General features: G+C 43.0%; 2 protein-coding genes across 7 annotated transcripts in view; one reads left to right on the forward strand and one right to left on the reverse strand.

Annotated features, from left to right (window-relative positions):
• Positions 1-8,236, forward strand: part of RNF212B (ring finger protein 212B) — a 49,103-nt gene extending 40,867 nt beyond the window's left edge. For 5 of the 6 annotated variants that reach the window (XM_059913891.1, XM_059913890.1, XM_059913894.1 and 2 more), the window contains 4 exons: positions 5,169-5,208; positions 5,505-5,605; positions 6,298-6,359; positions 7,880-8,236. In XM_059913891.1, coding sequence (XP_059769874.1) covers positions 5,169-5,208; positions 5,505-5,605; positions 6,298-6,359; positions 7,880-7,945 — 269 coding nt within the window. In that variant the 3' untranslated portion in view covers positions 7,946-8,236. The remainder of the gene's footprint in view (positions 1-5,168; positions 5,209-5,504; positions 5,606-6,297; positions 6,360-7,879) is intronic. The other variant, XM_059913896.1, reaches the window with a different exon arrangement.
• On the reverse strand, positions 7,506-17,474 carry HOMEZ (homeobox and leucine zipper encoding). Its single transcript, XM_059913870.1, has 2 exons — positions 17,275-17,474; positions 7,506-11,778 (listed from the first exon to the last, which is right to left on the reverse strand). Exons 1-2 carry the CDS (start codon positions 17,312-17,314, stop codon positions 10,181-10,183), a joined length of 1,638 nt encoding a protein of 545 aa, XP_059769853.1. The 5' UTR covers positions 17,315-17,474; the 3' UTR covers positions 7,506-10,180.
• Positions 17,475-18,565: the final 1,091 nt, after the last annotated feature.

Consider the following 18,565-nt stretch of genomic DNA (forward strand, 5'->3'; position numbering starts at 1 on the left):
AAATTTTAATTAAAGTATAGTTGATTTACAATATCATCTAAGTTTCAGGTGTACGGCACAGCAATTGAGATATATATATATCCGTACCATCTTCCAGAAAAAATCGAATGAACTTTTTGGCCAACCCAATACAGACATATACATACATATGTATGTATATTTATATAACTGAATCTATATATATATATTTTTTTCAGATTCTTTTCCCTTATAGGTTATTATATAATGTTGAGTATAGTTTCCTGTGCTATACAGTAGGTCCTTGTTGGTTATCTGTTTTTTTTTAAATTAATTAATTAATTTATTTATTTTTGGCTGCGCTAGGTCTTCGTTGCTGCGTGCGGGTTTTCTCTGGTTGTAGTGAGCAGGGGCTACTCTTCGTTGTGGTGCTCTCATTGTGGTAGCTTTTCTTGTTGCGGAGCACGGGTTCCAGGTGCACAGGCTTCAGTAGTTGTGGCACGTGGGCTCAGTAGTTGTGGCTTGTGGGCTGTAGAGCGCAGGCTCAGTAGCTGTGGTGCGCGGGCTTAGTTGCTCTGCGGCATGTGGGATCTTCCCAGACCAGGGCTCGAGCCCGTGTCCTCTGCACTGGCAGGCGGATTCTTAACCACTGCGCCACCAGGGAAGTCCTGGTTATCTATTTTAGAAATAGTAGTATGGGCAAGACGGGAATAAAGACACAGACCTACTAGAGAATGGACTTGAGGATATTGGGAGGGGGAGGGGTGAGATGTGACAGGGTGAGAGAGTGTCATGGACATATATACACTACCAAATGTAAAATAGATAGCTAGTGGGAAGCAGCCGCATAGCACAGGGAGATCAGCTCTGTGCTTTGTGACCACCTAGAGGGGTGGGATAGGGAGGGTGGGAGGGAGGGAGATGCAAGAGGGAAGAGATATGGGAACATATGTATATGTATAACTGATTCGCTTTGTTGTAGAGCAGAAACTAACACACCATTGTAAAGCAATTATACTCCAATAAAGATGTTTAAAAAAAAAAAAAAGAAAAAAGAAATAGTAGTATGTATGTGTTAATCCCAGCCTCCTGATTTATCCCTCCCCCCACCCCACAGGATTAGTCAATTTTGTTTATCATTTCAAAGAACCAACTTTTGGTTTTCTTGATTTTTCTCTATTATTTTTCTATTCTCTATTTCATTTATTTCTGCCCTAATCATTTTCTTTCCGTCTGCTTTTCGGTGTAGTTCTCCTCGTTTCTTAAAGTGGACGGTAGCATTATTGACTTGAGATCTGCTTTTTTAATATAGACCTTTACAGTTATAAATTTCACTCTGAGCACTGCTTTCACTGCATCCTTTAAGTTTCAGTATGTTGTGTTTTGTTTTCATTCATCTCAAAGTATTTTCTAACTTATGTGATTTTTTTTTCTTTGACCCATTAGTTACTTAACAGTGTTGATTATCCACATAATTGTTAATTTCCCAAATTTCTTCCTGTTAATTGATTTTAATTTCATTTCATTGTTGTTGAACAACATACTTTGTATGGTTTAGATCCTTTTAAATTTATGGCCTAAAACATTGTCTATCCTGGGGAAAGTTCCCTGTACACTTGAAAAGAATGTGTATTCTGCTGTTGTTGGGTGGAGTGTTCTATAGATATCTGTTAGATTTAGTTGGTATATAGTGCCATTTAAATCTTCTGTTTTCTTGCTAATCTTCTGTCTTGCTGTTTTATCCATTATTGAAAGTGGGGTATTGAAAGCTCTATTATTGTTGAATTGTCTATTTTTCTCTTCAATTCTGTCAGTTTTTGCTTCATGTATTTTAGGACTTTGTTGTTAAGTGCATATATAAGTGTTATATCTTCTTGATGGGTTGACCCTTTTATCTTTTTGACCTTTGTCTCTAGTAACAATGTTGTCTTAAAGTGCATTTGTCTGATATTACCCATTCCAGCTCTCTTTTGTTTACTGTTTGCGTGGAATATCTTTTTCCATCCTTTTACTTTAAACCTATATGTGTCTTTGAATTTACAGTGAGTCTTTCATAGATGATGTATAGTTGGATCTTTTTTCACCATTTGGCCAGTTTCTGCCTTTTAATTGGAGAGTTTAATACATTTACATTTAATGTAATTATTAATAAGGAAAGACTGCTTCTGCCATCTTGCTATTTGTTTTCTATGTGTCTTTTTTTTTTTTTTCCCACACCACACAGCATGTGGGATTTTAGTTCCCTGACCAGGGATTGAACCTGTGCCCCCTACAGTGGAAGCGTGGATTCTTAACCACTGGACCACCAGGGAAGTCCCTGTTTTCTATATGTCTTATGTATGTTTTGTGCCTCACTTCCTCCATTTTTGCTGTCTTTTGTGTTAAACAGCTGTTTTCTAGTGTACCATTTTACTTTCTTCCTTGTTTCTTTCACTATATTTTTTGTTATTTTCTTAGGGATTATAATTAACATCATAATTTATAACAATCTAGTTCAGATTAATACCAAACTTAATTTCAACAGTGTACAAAAGCTTTTCTCCTACATAGTTCCATTCCCCTCTCCATTCCATTGTGCTGTTATCATATAGATTATATCTTTAAAAATTGTGTTCTCATCAACATAAATTTATAATTATGTTTTATGCAGTTGTCTTTTAAATCAGATAGGAGGAAGTTACAAAAATACACTTATACTTTTATGTTTACCAATGTAGTTTTCTTTACCAGTGATCTTTTTTATTTCTTCATGTAGATTTGAGTTACTGTCTGGTGTCCTATCACTTAAGCTTTAAGGACTCTCTTTAGTATTTCTTGCAAAGCAGGTTTGGTAGTGATGAATTCTCTTAATTTTGACACTCATCTGGGAGTGTCTTAATTTCTCCTTCATTTTTGAAGGATAGTTGTGCTGGATTTAAAATTTTTGATTGACAGTCTTTCAGCATTTTGAATACGTTATCCTCCTATATTCTGCCTCCATGGTTTCTGAGGAGAAATCAGTGCCAGTTTTATTGAGAATCCCTTTCATGTGATGAATGGCTTCTCTCTTGCTGCTTTCAAGTTTCTTTTTTTGCCTTTAGCTTTCAACAGTTTATGATGAGTCTAGGTGTGGATCTCTTTGATTTATCCTCTTTGGGATTTGTTGAGTTTCTTGGATGTGTAGATTAATGTTTTCATCTAATTTGGGAAGTTGTCAGCCATTATTTCTTCAGATAATTCTTTCTGCCCTTGGTCCTCTCTTTTCTCCTTCTGGAACTCCCATTTTGCACATGCTGGTGTGCTTGATGGTATTCCACCAGGGTCTTTGAGGCTTTGTTCATTTTTCTTCATTCCTTTTTCTTTCTCTTCCTCATACTGGATAATCTCAATTGATTTATCTTCAAATTTGCTGATTCTTTTTTCTGACTGCTCATATCTCTAGTGAAGTTTACATTTTAGTTATTGTACTTTTCAATTCCAGAATTTATATTTGCTTCTTTTTAATATAATATTTCTTTATTAGTGTTCTCTATTTGATGAGACCATTCTCATACTTTTGTTTAGTGCTTTAGACATGGTTTCCTTTAGCTAACTGAACATGTTTAAAATAGCTGATTTAGGGACTTCCTTGGCAGTCCAGTGGTTAAGACTGTGCTTCCACTGCAGGGGATGTGGGTTCGATCCCTGTTCGGGGAACTAGGATCCCGCATGCCTGTCAGCGTGGCCAAAAAAAAAAAAGAACCGCTGGTTTAAAGTCTTTGTCTTTAAAGTCCAATGTATCTGGGCTTCCTCAAAGACAGTTTCTATTGCTTGTGCTTTTTTCCTTTACATAAGTCATACTTTCTTGTTTCTTTCATGCCTCATAATTTTTTGTTGAAAACTGGACAGCTAAATAATATAGCATGGCAACTCTAAGAATCAGATACTTCCTCCCTTCCCAAGGTTTGTTGTTGTTGCTGTTTGTCATTGTTTGTTTAGTGACTTTCTAAAACTGATTCTGTAAAATCTGTATTCTTTCTCGTGTGGCCACCGAAGTCTCTATTTGGTTAGCTTAGTGTTCAGCTAATGATTGGACAGAGCTTTCCTTAAACACCTAGCACCAATAAATCCCTCAGTGTTTTCTGAGGGACTGTGTGTTGGGGTGCACCTTCAACACTCAGGCAACCAGTTGACGACTGTGCCTTAGCCTTCACTTTCTGCTTGTATGACCTCAAGGTAGTCCCAAGGTGAGAGCTTAGGGCCTTTTCAGTCTTTCCTGAGCATGCACACAGCCCTGTGCATGCACATGGCCTAGATTCCCAAGAACTTGTTGTTCCTTTTCAAAATCCGGGTGGACAGGTCATTCCACAGCTTTTCCTTTTATGCTTTTTGGTTAGCCTATTGTTTGCCCCAATTGATATTCACCTCCTCAGGCAGCCTAAACAAGTGCCTCTAATTATTTGCAACAAACACTCCTGGGGAAAAGGCTTTTCACACTTGGTGAACTCTTAAGCTCCAAGTCCTGGTAAGTTTGGCTCCAAGTCAGGTCAAATAAAGGCAGCCTTGCAAGTGAAGTCTTCCAGTGAACAACTAGGCAGGCCAAGTATGACAATTCTCTGGGAATGAGGTTTTGAAAGAGCTCCAACCCCATTCCATCCCCTATGATGACTGCCAAACTGTTGATTTTCAAGGCTACCACGGAGCTGGAGAGGGAGAAATGGGAATAGGGCAAGTTAAAATGTCACAAGGCTCACTGTTCCTACTCACATTCAGCTATTTTTCTGGAATAAACGTTCCCCAGATTGCTAAAAGCCCTTTGTTAATTTCCAGAACTCTGAAGAAGTTGATTCTGACAATTTTTGCCAGTTTTCTCATTCCTTTTATGGAGAGAATCTGTGGCGGTCCTTACTCTACATTTTTACTGCTGTCACTCCCAGCCAATTTAATGACCCTTTGTCTTTAGCCATCCTTTCTGATAATCTTCACCTTAGAGGGGAAACCAAGGCACAGATACATTAGAGCACATCAAAGCAGTGATGGATCCTTGCCCATAAACTCATAAAAGGGAGAGGAAAGCACCTTTATGATCCACTGCTAGGTGCCTTGTGGGCTTTTTCACTTGCCATTAGCCCCTAAGTCTAACATATATACCAAAATCTTTGATCCCCTGTTCCTTAGCCCTGGCCCCCAGAATACCTGGATCTCTTCTTGGTTCATGAATTATCTCATAGGCTCATTTTTATGCTTTTCAGAAACCCCTTCACCAGCTTCCACTCACAGCCTATCTTATAGGTAAGTAATACTGCTTCCTTTCACTTGAGATCTGTTCCCACTGACATTCTGCCAGCAGCCCTGTGGTTACTTCTCCACTGGCCTATACCACTGAAGTTTATAATCTACCTTGTAAACAAAAGAGAAGGTTGAACAGTACTGTGTCTAATATACATCTGAATTACTTAATTGTATTCTGAGTTGCAAGCAGGGGATTCATTTCCTCTCTGGTTTAAATGTATAGGCTCTTCCTTTACACATGGTTTTTACTTTAACCTTTCCTTTTCTCTGCTGATGCTTTTATTTCCCCTCCTTAGACCTTCATCTGCCTCCTCCGGACAGGGGATTTTTTCTTTCAGACCATCCCTAAGTGGTGGGGATTCAGGTCAAGCAGGAGTCCTCACCCCCAATAATTCAGGTAAGTTAAATAACATTCCCAAAGGAGTGGAGCTTCAACCACTGACATATACACTAAAATGAAGATTTTCAAGGTGCAGAGAAGTTGGGATATTTACACCCCAGCCCCTGAGAAAAGCAGTCTCAAGTTTGACTCCTTAATATTCTTTAAGAGTTACCCCATTTCCTTCACAGTGAAGGCAGGCTTTGGATTGTGCCTAAATATCACTCATCCTGTCACCAGGAGTAGAGTTCTGCTCTTTAGCCAGAAGGTTGGCCTGTAGAATTAAACTGGCTTTTTGTTTGTTTCTTTTGAGATCCTTATGTTGCAGCATTGCTGGGAGCTTAGTGCTGAATGAGAATGATAAAACCAGCATCCTTTTTTCTCCTCATGTTTTCCCAAAAGGTACCTCTGCTACCAGTCCTTGTGATAAGGGGCTGTCATCTTTCATAGCTCACCAAAATCTTTATATTGTCTCTACATCTTTCTACTCATAGTTAAACTCAAATCTCAGACCTCTGTGTCACCACCCCATCCTCACAGTAAAAGAATGAACTTTATAACCCACCTCTTGAATTGCTTAGCTAACAGTCTTTTCCCTTCTGAGTAGTGTACTGCAGATTAAGAACCACTTATTTATCCTGATGCATAAATAACAATACTGAGAAACTGCCCCAGGTAGTTATCTTTCACTACTTAATTCCATCCTTCAGGTCAGAGGGAGAGCAGAACCACACTAGAGGGTCTTCCTGGTTTCCAGCTACCAGCCCTACAGGTGAGCCCAGCCCAGTCTAACTGGTCTGCTCATGAAAAACTCACACAGTTAGGCCTGCACACTTAATGCCTCATTCTGGTCTCTTGTTAAGGTGATAGAATGTAACCAGTGGAGAATGACGTGGACTTCAAGTGTGGTAACCACACGCACACAGTTTTCCAGAGTGGTGTCACTCTGATAATATGACTGTCAGATTACCTTCCTGGTTTGGGGTTTAAAAATTAGGTCACATAGTAATGAAAGGTTTTAAACTGAGAGGTCTTGGCCAGGGTGAACTAAGGATGTGGGCACAAATGACATTCCCAGGAGTTTCACAGAAAGGGATTTTCAATGGAATATATATTTTGGATGGAGGTACTGCTTGAACTAGGAAAAACCATTTTCATTTCTCCAAAGAGCAACAGCAGAATAATGTTTTGTAAATTTATGAGACTATGATTCTGATCCAGGAAACAAGAGGAAAAGGGCATGGGAACGAGAAGAGAGGTTTGTAAGGAGCTCTATTAAATGAAAAGTCCAGTCTTGCCTTTTAAGTTCACTTTTACACCTTGGGTTTTGAGGATATTTAGGCCAAGCTCCTGGTGACCTACTAAGGTAGGTAAATATTTTGCTCTCATGTTCCAAAATGCCCTTTATTTTCATCAGCAAGGAATTAGGGTCTAAGCCTTAACAGACAACGCTGGGTAAATCACATCCCTCTAAGACCCTCGTAAATGGAGGAATTAATCTACAGGTGAAAAAAAGACTTAAGAGACATATAAACCATCTGCAAATAAATGGCCTCCAGTTGGATCTTGATTGGAACAAACTGTAAAAAACCATTTATGAGACAGTTGAGGAAAATTGAATACTTAGTGGACATTTGATATTAAGGAATTGTTAATAGTTTTTTTTTGTAGGCATGATGCTATTGTGGTTATGTTTTTAAAAATAGTCATTATCTTTTGGAGATGCATACTAAAATACTTATGGATAGAAAGTTAAATGATTGTCTGAATTTTGCTTTAGCTTAATCTAGTGGAAAGGGGCAGTGTGAGAAAGTAGAAATGAAAGAAAATTGGTCATGAGTTAATTGTTGAAGTTGGGTGATGAGTACATGTGAGTGCATTATACTACTGTTTTTGTATTTTTTGAAAATTTCCATAATAAAGTTAGAAAAAGATTTATTGAAGAAAGTACCACTTCCCCAGAGGCCTAAGAACTCTGCCTCCCTGGTAATCATCTCTGGGTATGGTAGTCATGTTCCAGGCTTCCCAAAACTGTTTGATTTTCAAATATTCTGCTTTATCACCATAAACCACGGAAATGCTCCAGTTTCATAAGTAGCAACAAAGCCTTTGTCACATTAGATGTATCAAATCTTAGTTTGGAAAAGTTAGTTTTCATGAAATGGAGAAAACTATGGCGAAGCAACAGCAGCGGTTTACTGTCACAATAAACTTCATATAATGACTTGAGAGGGCCTTACTTGCCCTTTTTGTTACAAACACCCTTAACTGCCTTCCTGTCCTGTGCTGCAGAATCTCTACCAACAGAGGCAGATGGGATTAGCCAGGGGGAGAGAAGCATGGAACACTCCCAGATAGACCATCTTCAAGATCTGATCTATACATACTGCTGAAGGACGGATGGTAGCATCTCATACTCATTTAGGTGTGATGGCCTTGGAAAATGTACCCCTACCTTGTTTCCTGGTTTCACTCTGTACCTTCTCTCTCTCAATCTTAACCCTATACACCCTGTATTACTTCCTACGAAAATGGTCAGGTCAGAGCTTCAGGAAGATGTTTATATCTCTCCTACAAGATACAGATAGCTCCCTTATTTCCTGCAACTTGAAACAAGGTTATAAAAACAATTCTTGGCATCATTGGGGGTGGGGGGTGGGGTGATATACTTATTAACCATGTTTTATTTCTGGATTTCACTTTTTAGCTTTGGATATATTCTCCCACTGCCGATGTTAACAAGCCACAACACTGTTCCTTGCCCTAATTTATTATACTTTTTCTATTTGCCTATTGTTTCCTCTGTGCCTAGTTACTATTAAATACGTTGATTTTCCTTTCTGTTTGGTAACGGTTGGAGACACAGGCTTACTAAAGTACACAGATAATGAAATAAAGAGGATGTCCTTTTATTGCTGCTGCAACTCTATTGGTATTACAAGCTCTCAAATGGTGGAATGGGCAAAGAACACTACCACTGAGATCAAACATTTATTCTTCTTTGGGTACTAAGCGGTAGAAATGAGGGATTAAATGGGTAGGCCACTGGTAGGCATACCTTAAGCAAAAATATTGGAAAAATGTAAACATAGCACCTGCCAGAAATAAATTTGGTCTTGGGAATGACTTTGTAACTGAATAGGATCCCACTACCCTTTCTGAAACTGAATTTATTTTAAAGGCATTTCTAAACTCCCTCTCTTCTGAACAAGAGCCTGTGCTGTAGCAGGTGCAGAAAACAGTCTGCCTAGTGATAGATACTGATCTACTAACTTTTCAAGTTTTTGTTCTTTTACTTTACCTCAGTATATCCTGCCGCTTCAAAAATATATAAAAAGTATACTAAATCAGAAAGTTAATGGATTTGGCTCCATTAATCTCTAAACCATAGAAGTGGCAAAGCGGAGGTGAGAGAAACAATTTTATTTTTGGCCTTTTTATTATTATTCTAGCAATTTGGGGCTTCCACTCTTTTATTTCTAGATGGTTAACCCACTGATACCTTTATATCTGACCCCAACTGATGAAAACCATTCTAAAACATCAATTAATTCAGTTAAGGACCATGGTCCCTCTGTCTCCAAGACAGATCGTATAAAGTGAGGGAAAAGTCTCTTTTTTGGACACATTAAACCAACACCAAAAAGATTAAAAAAATCAGTCTCTGAAAAAAAAAAAATCAGTCTCTGTCAAGCTAGGCAGGAGGGACTGTCAAGTTTGTAAAACCAAACCTGGAACCTACCTGCACTGTCCTTCCGAACAGTAGAAACCATTCCCTCTCCTCTCTACCCCTCTGTAATCTAATTCTACTTTTTTTAAAGGACATCTCCCCTAATTCCCACCTCCAATAAATATCCAGTCTAAATTATTCTCCACCCAATTATTAAACTTTTTCACAAGCTCCGGGGGGAAGATTTACCCTGAGACAAATAGTGAACAGAATGGGGGTTTTGGAAAGATAAAAAGGTACAAGGCATAGTGGTCCAGTATTAGAAATGAAAATATTCTGCTCCCTGTGTGACTCAATAAAGCAGCAGGAAAACATATAAAGTCAAGCTGGTATAAGGAAAAGGAAATATTTGTGATTGACTGGGACATACCGAGATTCTTGGCTGCATTATGTGTGGACTTGTGCTCAGAGAGAAAAGAAGGGGTGCAACGCAGCCTTATATTCCAAGGAAAATGGTGGGGTGGGACTGGGGGATGTACTGGAATCTTTACTCCTCCTTTCTAGTCCTCCATAGATGCAGGCCAAAGCTTGGCCTCTCTGTAGTACACTAAGGGGAAAGAACAGCAGATACGAGGAGAGCAAGAGCCTTTTCCCGGCCCCATAGTTTGGACCAGACCCACAGCACTCTTCTCATTGAGGCTGGAGGCCTGGATTTCTGCCCATCCAATCCCCACCTTGCTTTGTCCTCCATGATCATCCTCCCTGGTCCACCCTTACTACATCCCGCTGTCCCCCACCCTCAGAAACACAAAGCTTTTCAGTTCTTTGCCACAAGGTAAGTAAAAAAATGTGGTTTCTTTGTTTAAACAGTTACTAAGTTGGTTCGTCTTTTAGTAACAGACCTCCCCTCCCCCAGTGCCCCCTCAGTCCTGGATGATCACATCATCATCATCGTCGTCGTCATCTTCCTCCTCCTCCTCTTCATCCTCATCATCTTCTGGCAGTTCTTCCTCCTCCTCTTCCTCCTCTTCATCTAGACAAACCACCACTTCAGCTGGCTCAGGTAATCGAGAGTCAAACCAATCCAGTACCTGCTGGGTGCTAAGCCTTGATGCCTGACTCAGTTGAGGGATATCACTTTCCCGTAGCTGTTGGTGGGTTGCCCAGTACCTCTCCAAGGGTCGTATATCCGGTGGGGGTGGGGGGATCGGCAGAGGTGGTGTCTCAGCCCATTCATTCAAGGAGCGGGTTGAAGGTGGTGGTGTGGGAATTGCTGGATCCTGGAAACTAGGGGCACCAGGTACTGCGTTGTCCCGAAACCATTTTAGTTGCCCATGCTTCAAGGCATAGCGTGTGTCACCAAACCACTGAATAATCTCAGGCCGAGGTAAACCAGTGATCTGCTCTAATTTATGGTAATCCTCACGCCGTGCCCACTGGCACTGTAAAAAAAACGATTTGAGGATAGCCAGCTGCTCTTTGGTTTTGCGCTTGGTCTTTCGCTGGCGTTGCATATCTGGGGAAAGGTACTCTGCAGGGCCAACCCTACCGGGTGCTGAGTTATGCCTTAGCCCCTGGGGCCAGGCTGGCTCCAGCTGTGGGCGTAGTGCCTGTTCATTGGGTGACAGTGGCTGTGGGATACAGCCCAGTGGCTGGAGGGGTTTAGAGGTGGCAGTAGCTCCATTAGCCAGTACCTGGAAAGAGGAAGAAGAGGTAGAGGAAGGAGGAGTCACATTAGATGCTGACTCCTTCTTACAACTACTGGCAGGTAATGAGACGGGTGGGGGCTTATCCCGAGCACGGGGCTGGTGGACAGCTGTGGAGTGGTTGCAGGAAGCAGTACCTAGGCCGTGTGACTGGTCGGGACCCTTGCCTGCCTGCTCCTTAGAGAGGCCACTGCTTTGAAGATCCTGCCAAAACTGTGATTGGTGGGGGAATGCCCCACTGCCAGGTGCCATCAGGGGCTCCTTTGCTTTCTGGTGACTCAGTGGCTCCGAGGGCTCTGAGGGCTCTACCTTCAATCCTTTCATCTGGGTGGGCTCGCTAAGAGTCAGAGGAACTATTCCAAGACCAACTTGTTCTGGAGGTGGCATTGGAGAAGGAGGCACCTCCTCTGGGGGCCGCCCTGCATGATGAGTAAAAGATAGAAGGGATTTGAAATGGAGTTGGTCCCGATGGTAGACTACTCGGGCTCGAGTCTCTTCAATTTCTTCGGATGACCAGCTAATGCCACAGCGGAGGCGCTGGGCCATGAACCAAGTCTTGACTTTCTCCATCTGCAGCCCATAGCGTAGGCAGAGAAGGGCAATGTCTGCTAAACTGGGATAGGGAAAGTAGCTGAAGGTTTGTAGCAGGTGTTCATTGCCATCCAGCTCACTGGTCTGGGCTGCTTGGGTCCACACAAGTTGTAGCTCCTCAGAGATTGGAGGGAGACAGATGAGCCCCGCAGGGGAGCTATTAAGACCGCTGGCCTCTTTATTAGGAGGCATGGTGCTTTCTGATTTGTGCCCTTCAGAGATAGCTGTAATAAGAAGAGAAACAGCTCGATCACTGGGGCTCCTCTTTCAGCCCATTGTTCAATTTCTACCAAACAAAACGTTGGACTCCAAAACAATCAACTTCTACGTGTACTGTGCTGCATTGCTTTTAAAGTGCATAACAATTCTCATTTAATTTTCATAACCTTAAAAATCATCAGAGCCTGCTATAATTCCTTGTACGTATGAAAATACCACAGTCCACAGAGGTTAAATTATCCCAAGTCACAAGACTAGTGAGTGTTGTCACCAAAAAGAAAATCTGACTTCAGAGGTTAAAAAGGAAAACATCCTTATAGCCTTTATCTTTCCCATTCAAATTCCTCTAAGTTCATGGAACAAGAGTGACAAAACTAAGACTCACCAAGAAAACAAGAAGAGGTGTAATCCCAGAACACTTTAGCTCCTAACAGATTATCTCTAGAGTTATCTCTAGATTCTCTCTCGAATATGGAAAGGTTAAGAATACAACGTGTGAAAATCTAGAAGGTAGGATAGCACAGTCCCTCTGCCCAGCCCCCTTTTCTTTCCCTTCTTGGTGGGCGAGTGTTAGGGGGAGGGGATTGATGGGGTGTTTTTCTAACTCTCAGTAGGATAAGATAGGTCAGCTATCTGGGATAAATGGGGCTCGCTCTCCCTCGGTTTTGGTCCGGTTAGGGTAGAGGGAGGGGAACGTTTCCTACCCCTGTCATCCTCAGAACAAAGGTTATTCCCCTCCCCCCAGCCTTTGTCTCTTCCAACTGCTGAGTCTCTCTCCAGGGAGCCTAGAGAGCTCCCTCCGACCTTAGCAGCCCCTCCGCACAAGACGGAAGGCCCTCAGCTCTTATATCCTCAGTCCAGCTTTCTTCTCAGAACCAGGTGGGCTCGCTCATTATAAACTGTAACCGGGTCCTGCAAGCTACCCAGCAGCACCGGGGCTCCCAGGGTCATCGTGGGTGTGGGGACTGCAGGCAAAGCCTCTGACTACGCTTCATTCTTGGAAACCTGCTCAAGCTATTTCCCAGAATAATTCTGTTGACCGATTTTTTTTTTTTTTTTTTTGGCCATGCCTGGGGCTTTTGGGATCTTAGTTCCCCAGCCAGGGATGGAACCCATGCTCCCTGCAGTGGAAGCGCAGAGTCCTAACCACTGGACCGCCAGGGAATTCCCCGTTGGCCAAATTTTAACTCGGCTCCCCGTGTGGGCATTAGAGACTTTAAAACATCTGTCATCCTTTACTCTTAGAGGAATCCCATCTGAGTTTATAAATATTACTTCTGATATGTTATGGATAGGACAGGATTCCGATATAAATGCTACATGATGAATTGAGAAAAATCTCAAGTCCAGAAGTTACAGATAGTGCAGTGTAATAGCGGGGATTTTATATGATGAACAGAAAACTTCGGAAGCATTCTAATGGGTGTCACCGTTCCCTTTTAACAAGCAAATCTTAACAAACTGAAGGCCATGCAGACCCTAAAGGCAGTACAGCTTGAAGAGAACCTTAAGAGGGTAAATGAAGGCAGCATGGCATAGTGGGTTAAAATATGATTAAGGCCAGCCTGCAGTTTGAATCCCAATTCTGCCACCAGCCATGTGATCTTGGGCAAAAGCTACTGAACTTATAGGCGCCTCAGTTTCCTCATGTGTAGAAAATGGAGACAATGTTGAATGTATGTAAAGTTACATATATTTTTACAGAGCACCTACTGTGTGCTAGATGTCATGTGTAGGCGGGGCCTAGAGCTGTTAGAGGTGGAGGTCTGGGGTGAGGCAGATTTGAGGTGAATCGCAGCTTCTCCACTCCCTAGAGTGCTCACTAAGCTTTATTTTCCCATCAGAATAAAAGGAGGTCATAACAGCGTCTACCTTGCAAGTTTATGACTAAATCAAAAAATGGAACTGACGTCATGCCTAAAAGTAAAGGCTCAATAAATTAGAGCTTTTATCATTGCTTCAGCCTCACAGGCTGATTCTGATATAAGGTAATGCTCCTCTTAGACAACAGGGGAAGTGAGGCAAAGACTGAATCCTTTAAAATGACTGTTTCAGTCTGTTATTGCAGCCTTAATCCCAATGAGCAGTGGAGGAAACCAGGGTGTCTCTGATTTTGTACTTTTTATATTTGGGGAGTTGGATATAATTCCAGAAAGGATTTTGCAACTTTTAAAAAGTAGCAAAATCACTGCTTTAGAATTGAATCCATAATTTGGATATAAGTTCTTTTCGATTACTAGGTGAATTGCCAGTGTGGTAGCTCTACCTTTACCCTCCAGGTCCATCACAGACACAGCTGAGGGGCTGTGAGGAAGTGCTTGCACAGCTAGGCACTAAACCACCATTTGGAAATTGTGGCCCACCAGGAACACCACCAAATCTAAGCTGGAGAATACTTGATGCTCCAGCACTTGACATCCACGTAACCTTATCTGTGTCCTGTTTTTTAAGGTCACAGTAACAGTTTAGATACGAGGAAAAGGTAGCATAAGGAATAAAGCAGTCCAGTGTGAGGATGAAGACTGCCAGACAGGAAATAAGGCAGGCACAGCTATAAGCCCACCAGGAAGCATTTTACTTTCATTCATGTGGTTTGCTATCCTTCAGATTCCCATGCTATCAGCTTGATATTTCAGTATAACATACAGTAATGCAAAGGTCATATCTGGTGTACTGTATGTGTCTACAGTTTTCCAGTGACACAAAACACAAGTTGTGGAAGACTTCCTGATACAGAATGGTGGCTTAAATCAGGGCACAGCTGTAGAGCTGGTACCTCCCTGGAAGAATCTGGCTTTGATATAGGAGAAAACTATCCAGGGAGTGGCTCATGAGAACTATAACAAAGAGAGTAGACCCTACAGTAATCAAAACCACAGTGAAGACACTATAGTGTCTTATGTCCTTGTACCTCATTTGGAGAAGGGAGGAAAAAGGGAAGGAAAGCTGGAGAAATAAGGACTCCTCTGGGCAGAGGTGGTGGTGGTGGTATTATCAATTCTGAATTATTACTAAACTTGTATCCATGCCAGATATGCCCCACTGCTACTTAAAATCACTAATAAAAAATACAGTCAGGGTAACACCTTTATTTCCCTTTGGGCTTTCCATACCCCTGGACAAAAGGCAGAAAAGAATGGGCTGCCTTAAACTTCCAGTGTAGGTGTTCACACAATCCTAGGAAAAAGAGGTCTTCAGAACTTGAGCCTAGGCTGGGAATTCCCTGGTGGTCCAGTGGTTAGGACTCTGCACTTCCACTGCAGGACTGCAAGGGGCACGGGTTTGATCCCTGGTGGGGGAACTAATCCGGCATGCTGCACGGTGCCAAAAAAACCCTCGAGCCTAGGCTTATGGTTAAAAGCAGGAAACAGTTCAAGTGAGAGACCAGATATGAGCCTGCTAAATTCCCTAAATCTTTATTCAGAGAACTGAGGTATGTTTCTGAATGAAATGTGTTTTGGTGATAGTTTTCAAGGGCCTTAAAGAACTTTTAGTGATATTCAATTCATGTGCTTCTCAACTTTTTGGATCATGGACCTCTTTGAAAATCAGAAGTTATAAACTCTCAGAAAGTTATGACTTACCGCCCCCCCGCCCTATAAACATTCACATTTACACATTACATAAAGTATAATCTAGGGGGGTTCGCTGATTGCCCAGAAGCCCTGGTTAAGAAATTCTGCCTTATGTCCTCCCAACTTAATAAAAGCAATGGTGGTAATGCTTAAAGAGAAACAGTTTATGAATGAATGGAAAGAGTGGTTGGAAGATTCAAGAGAATTTGAATTAGTCTAGAAGGGACTAGGCATTGGTGATATTAGTTGGAGAGAGTGGAAGTGAGGGGTGTTCAACTGGGCCAAAAGCCTGGCTTAACTGACCCCTACTGGATTACATTATCAATACCCACCCATAGTGCACTGGAAACTAGAGACTGGTAGGCTACTCTAGTGTGGCAAAGTCAGCTGCTTCCTTCAGCTGCCCTATGTGCTTAGGCCAGTTGTGTGTAATTCCAAACCTGCTTAGGCTCATTGTTTTTCTGTATATAATAATTAAACATCACATAAACCTATGAAAAATTAGTGCATTAGGAATTGTTTCTGGGAATTCCCTGGCAGTTCAGTAGTTAGGACTCAATGCTTTCACTGCTGAGGGCCCGGGTTCAATCCCTAGTTGGGGAAGTAAGATCTCACAAGCCGCACGGAGCGGCCAAAAGAAAAAAATTGTTTCTATGAAAACGAAGTCAAATGCTTTGGAAAGACATAATACAAAGGAGTGTACATTAAAAAATTTTTTTGAGTTGGGAGTAGGCAAGAAAACTGTAAAAGACTGGAGGGGCAGGGGACTTAAAAAACTCAGAAGTATTCTGCACCCAGATTGCTTCAAAAGTGTTTAAATTCTCACTCCACTTTAAAGAAACCAAACGTGGAAATCACACATGATGAGAGGCAGTGGCTCCAGGCTCAGGCTGCACATTAGAATTACCTGGGAAACTTAAACCAGGGGATCAACCTCCTCATTCTGACTTAATTAGCCTGGACTGGGGCCCAGGCATAAGTAGTTTTTAAAAAGTTCTCAGGGTGCAGCCAGATTTGAGATTCACTTATGTAGTTTATACCAGAAAGACAATTGGGACTGCCAATCAGCATACTTACATAAAGAAAACGCTTGGACACTAACCGAAGAGATTGGTGAAATGAACGTACTTTTAATGACAGTTCTTAAGATATGTATGCATCATTTTAAAAATTCCCAACTTTAACTGGCTTTTCTGTTTTTTCCTTTTTTTTTTTTGTTTTCAATTACTGCCACCTACTTATCCTAATCATAAAAAGTGCTTCAAATGTATGGTGAGAAGGGGGTTCATATGATAAAATATCACATCTGGGCCCTCATTACCAAATAGTTCTCAGCTTGAGTCTTCTTTCAGTTTAGAAGTCTCAGATTTGGACGCAACACCAGGAACCTCTGAGGACTCAGGTTCTCACTTTCCTAGTTGGTTTTCTGAGTATGTCTGGGTAGGGGTCAGAAGGGGCAGTTTCTCTTAAACCTTTCATTCCCAAAGGCCACTGCTCCCCAGGAATAAAGCCAGGTTTCTGTACATGTGCTGAGGTCGCCAGGAGGTAGTCATGGAGGGGAGGAGGGGAGGCCTGGGAAGGAAACGTTTCTCCTATCCTCCATTTCACAGGCAGTCTAGAAGGCTCCAAACTGGGTCAGAGAACAAAAAGTTCCTGCACTTGGGGCGATGAGCCCCAGGAAGCAGGCGAATCTCAAACCCTCCCCTCGCCAAGGGCGTCCCTACCCAGCCTTCCCCTCCTCCCTACACACCCACTCACCCTCCCCCAGTTACAACAGGGAACCGAAAAGTCCAGAGGAGAAAGGCGAGAGAACCAGGCGACTTCGAACCTAGAATTCTCCTCCCCTCACCGCGGGGATGGGGCTCCGGGGGTCAGAGATCGTACAGGGGCTGGGAGGGGAAATCGAAGGGGCTGGGGATCACTCACCGCAGTCCGGCCCGGGCGGCGGCTCCCAGCCTCGCACCATGGGCCGGGGGGAAAGGGGGAGAAAGGGCAGGGGGCCTCCGGGGTGAGAGTGGGGTTGCTGCCCGGTGCGGCCTGCTCCGAGCCCACCCGCGCGGAGGGCTGGGACCCGGACTGTCTCCCCCCCCCACCCCGCCCCCGAGAGCGCGCCCGTCTAGCCCAGCCCTGCTTCAGCGAGTTGGAGGCGGGGCGGATGGGTGGGGCGGGCTCCAGGGGCGGTGCCAAGGTGGCCCGAGTCCTGATTGGTGAACGCAGACAGGCGGGCCCCGGCGGAACGGACTGGGCCAGCAATTGGCTGCGTGGGCCTCGGTTGAAGTCGGCTATTGGCTCCGTGGGCCTCAGCCGGGGTGGCTATTGGCTGCGTGGGGCAGAGAAGATGTCCCCCCGGGCTAGGATGCAGTGAATGGTACTCCCTCCCACACTCGCCTTGTGGGCGCCGGATCTTCGGAGTCCACTGGGCAGTGTTCCTCATGGAATTCCCCAAGAAATTCACAGCAGTTTGCTGAACTGTCCAGACCGCCTACAACTACTCCCCATTTGTTTCCTTCGGAAGGAAGACTTTTTCAATGTCCCTTTGCCAGCCTCACACAGGAGACGCGCGTTCCCAGACGAGGGCCCAACCGCTGTCAGCAGCGTCACTGTAAACGAAGCGCCTAGAGCAACCGGGAACTTGTTCTCGAGATGGATCAAATGTCTTGGACACCCTTAAAGACGAGGATCCTAGCAGCCCGGCACCTTCGGCCGCTTCCCGGGTCCAGCTGTCACCAGACAGGTGTTCTCAAAGACGAAGTGCTAGAAGAGGTCACCTCGTTCGGACTTACCAGCCCCCACCCCCCGCCCTAGTAAAGAGGACCTGGAAATGTGCTTCATATTTGGGGACCTTGGTTTTCGTTGTCAAGAAAGGGAGTGCGATAAAATGGTCTTTCCACCGAAACAGTATTCCACACCGAAATTCTGGGCCAAAAGTTTGTATAGTTAGGATTCTCAGTCTTCTGACTAAAACTTGGGAACAATACTTTCTGAAGTGACTCTTCTGTTCTCATGGTAGTCTCCTCTTGTATTATTTAGGTCACAATAGCTTATATACCTACAATAACTTATAAAACAATTTCAGACTTTGCCCTGTATTCCACAGATCTCGCCACTCCCCCTGTACCCCCTGAAAGTCAACCACCATAACTGCTACTTCTGATTCTTCATTGCACCAGTCTAAGGTCAAGAGCTCTTTCAAGGTTGCCAAGCATGAGAAATGTAT

This window comes from Balaenoptera ricei, chromosome 2, assembly GCF_028023285.1.
Source record: "Balaenoptera ricei isolate mBalRic1 chromosome 2, mBalRic1.hap2, whole genome shotgun sequence".
Classification (NCBI taxonomy): Eukaryota; Metazoa; Chordata; class Mammalia; order Artiodactyla; family Balaenopteridae; genus Balaenoptera; species Balaenoptera ricei.

Bases quoted from the DNA above. Each gene is read 5' to 3' on its own strand.
- HOMEZ (XM_059913870.1), bottom strand. From the start codon at position 17,314: ATGGTGCGAGGCTGGGAGCCGCCGCCCGGGCCGGACTGCG. The intron at 11,779-17,274 runs GTGAGTGATCCC...TTCTTATTACAG, and splicing joins GCCGCCCGGGCCGGACTGCG to CTATCTCTGAAGGGCACAAA.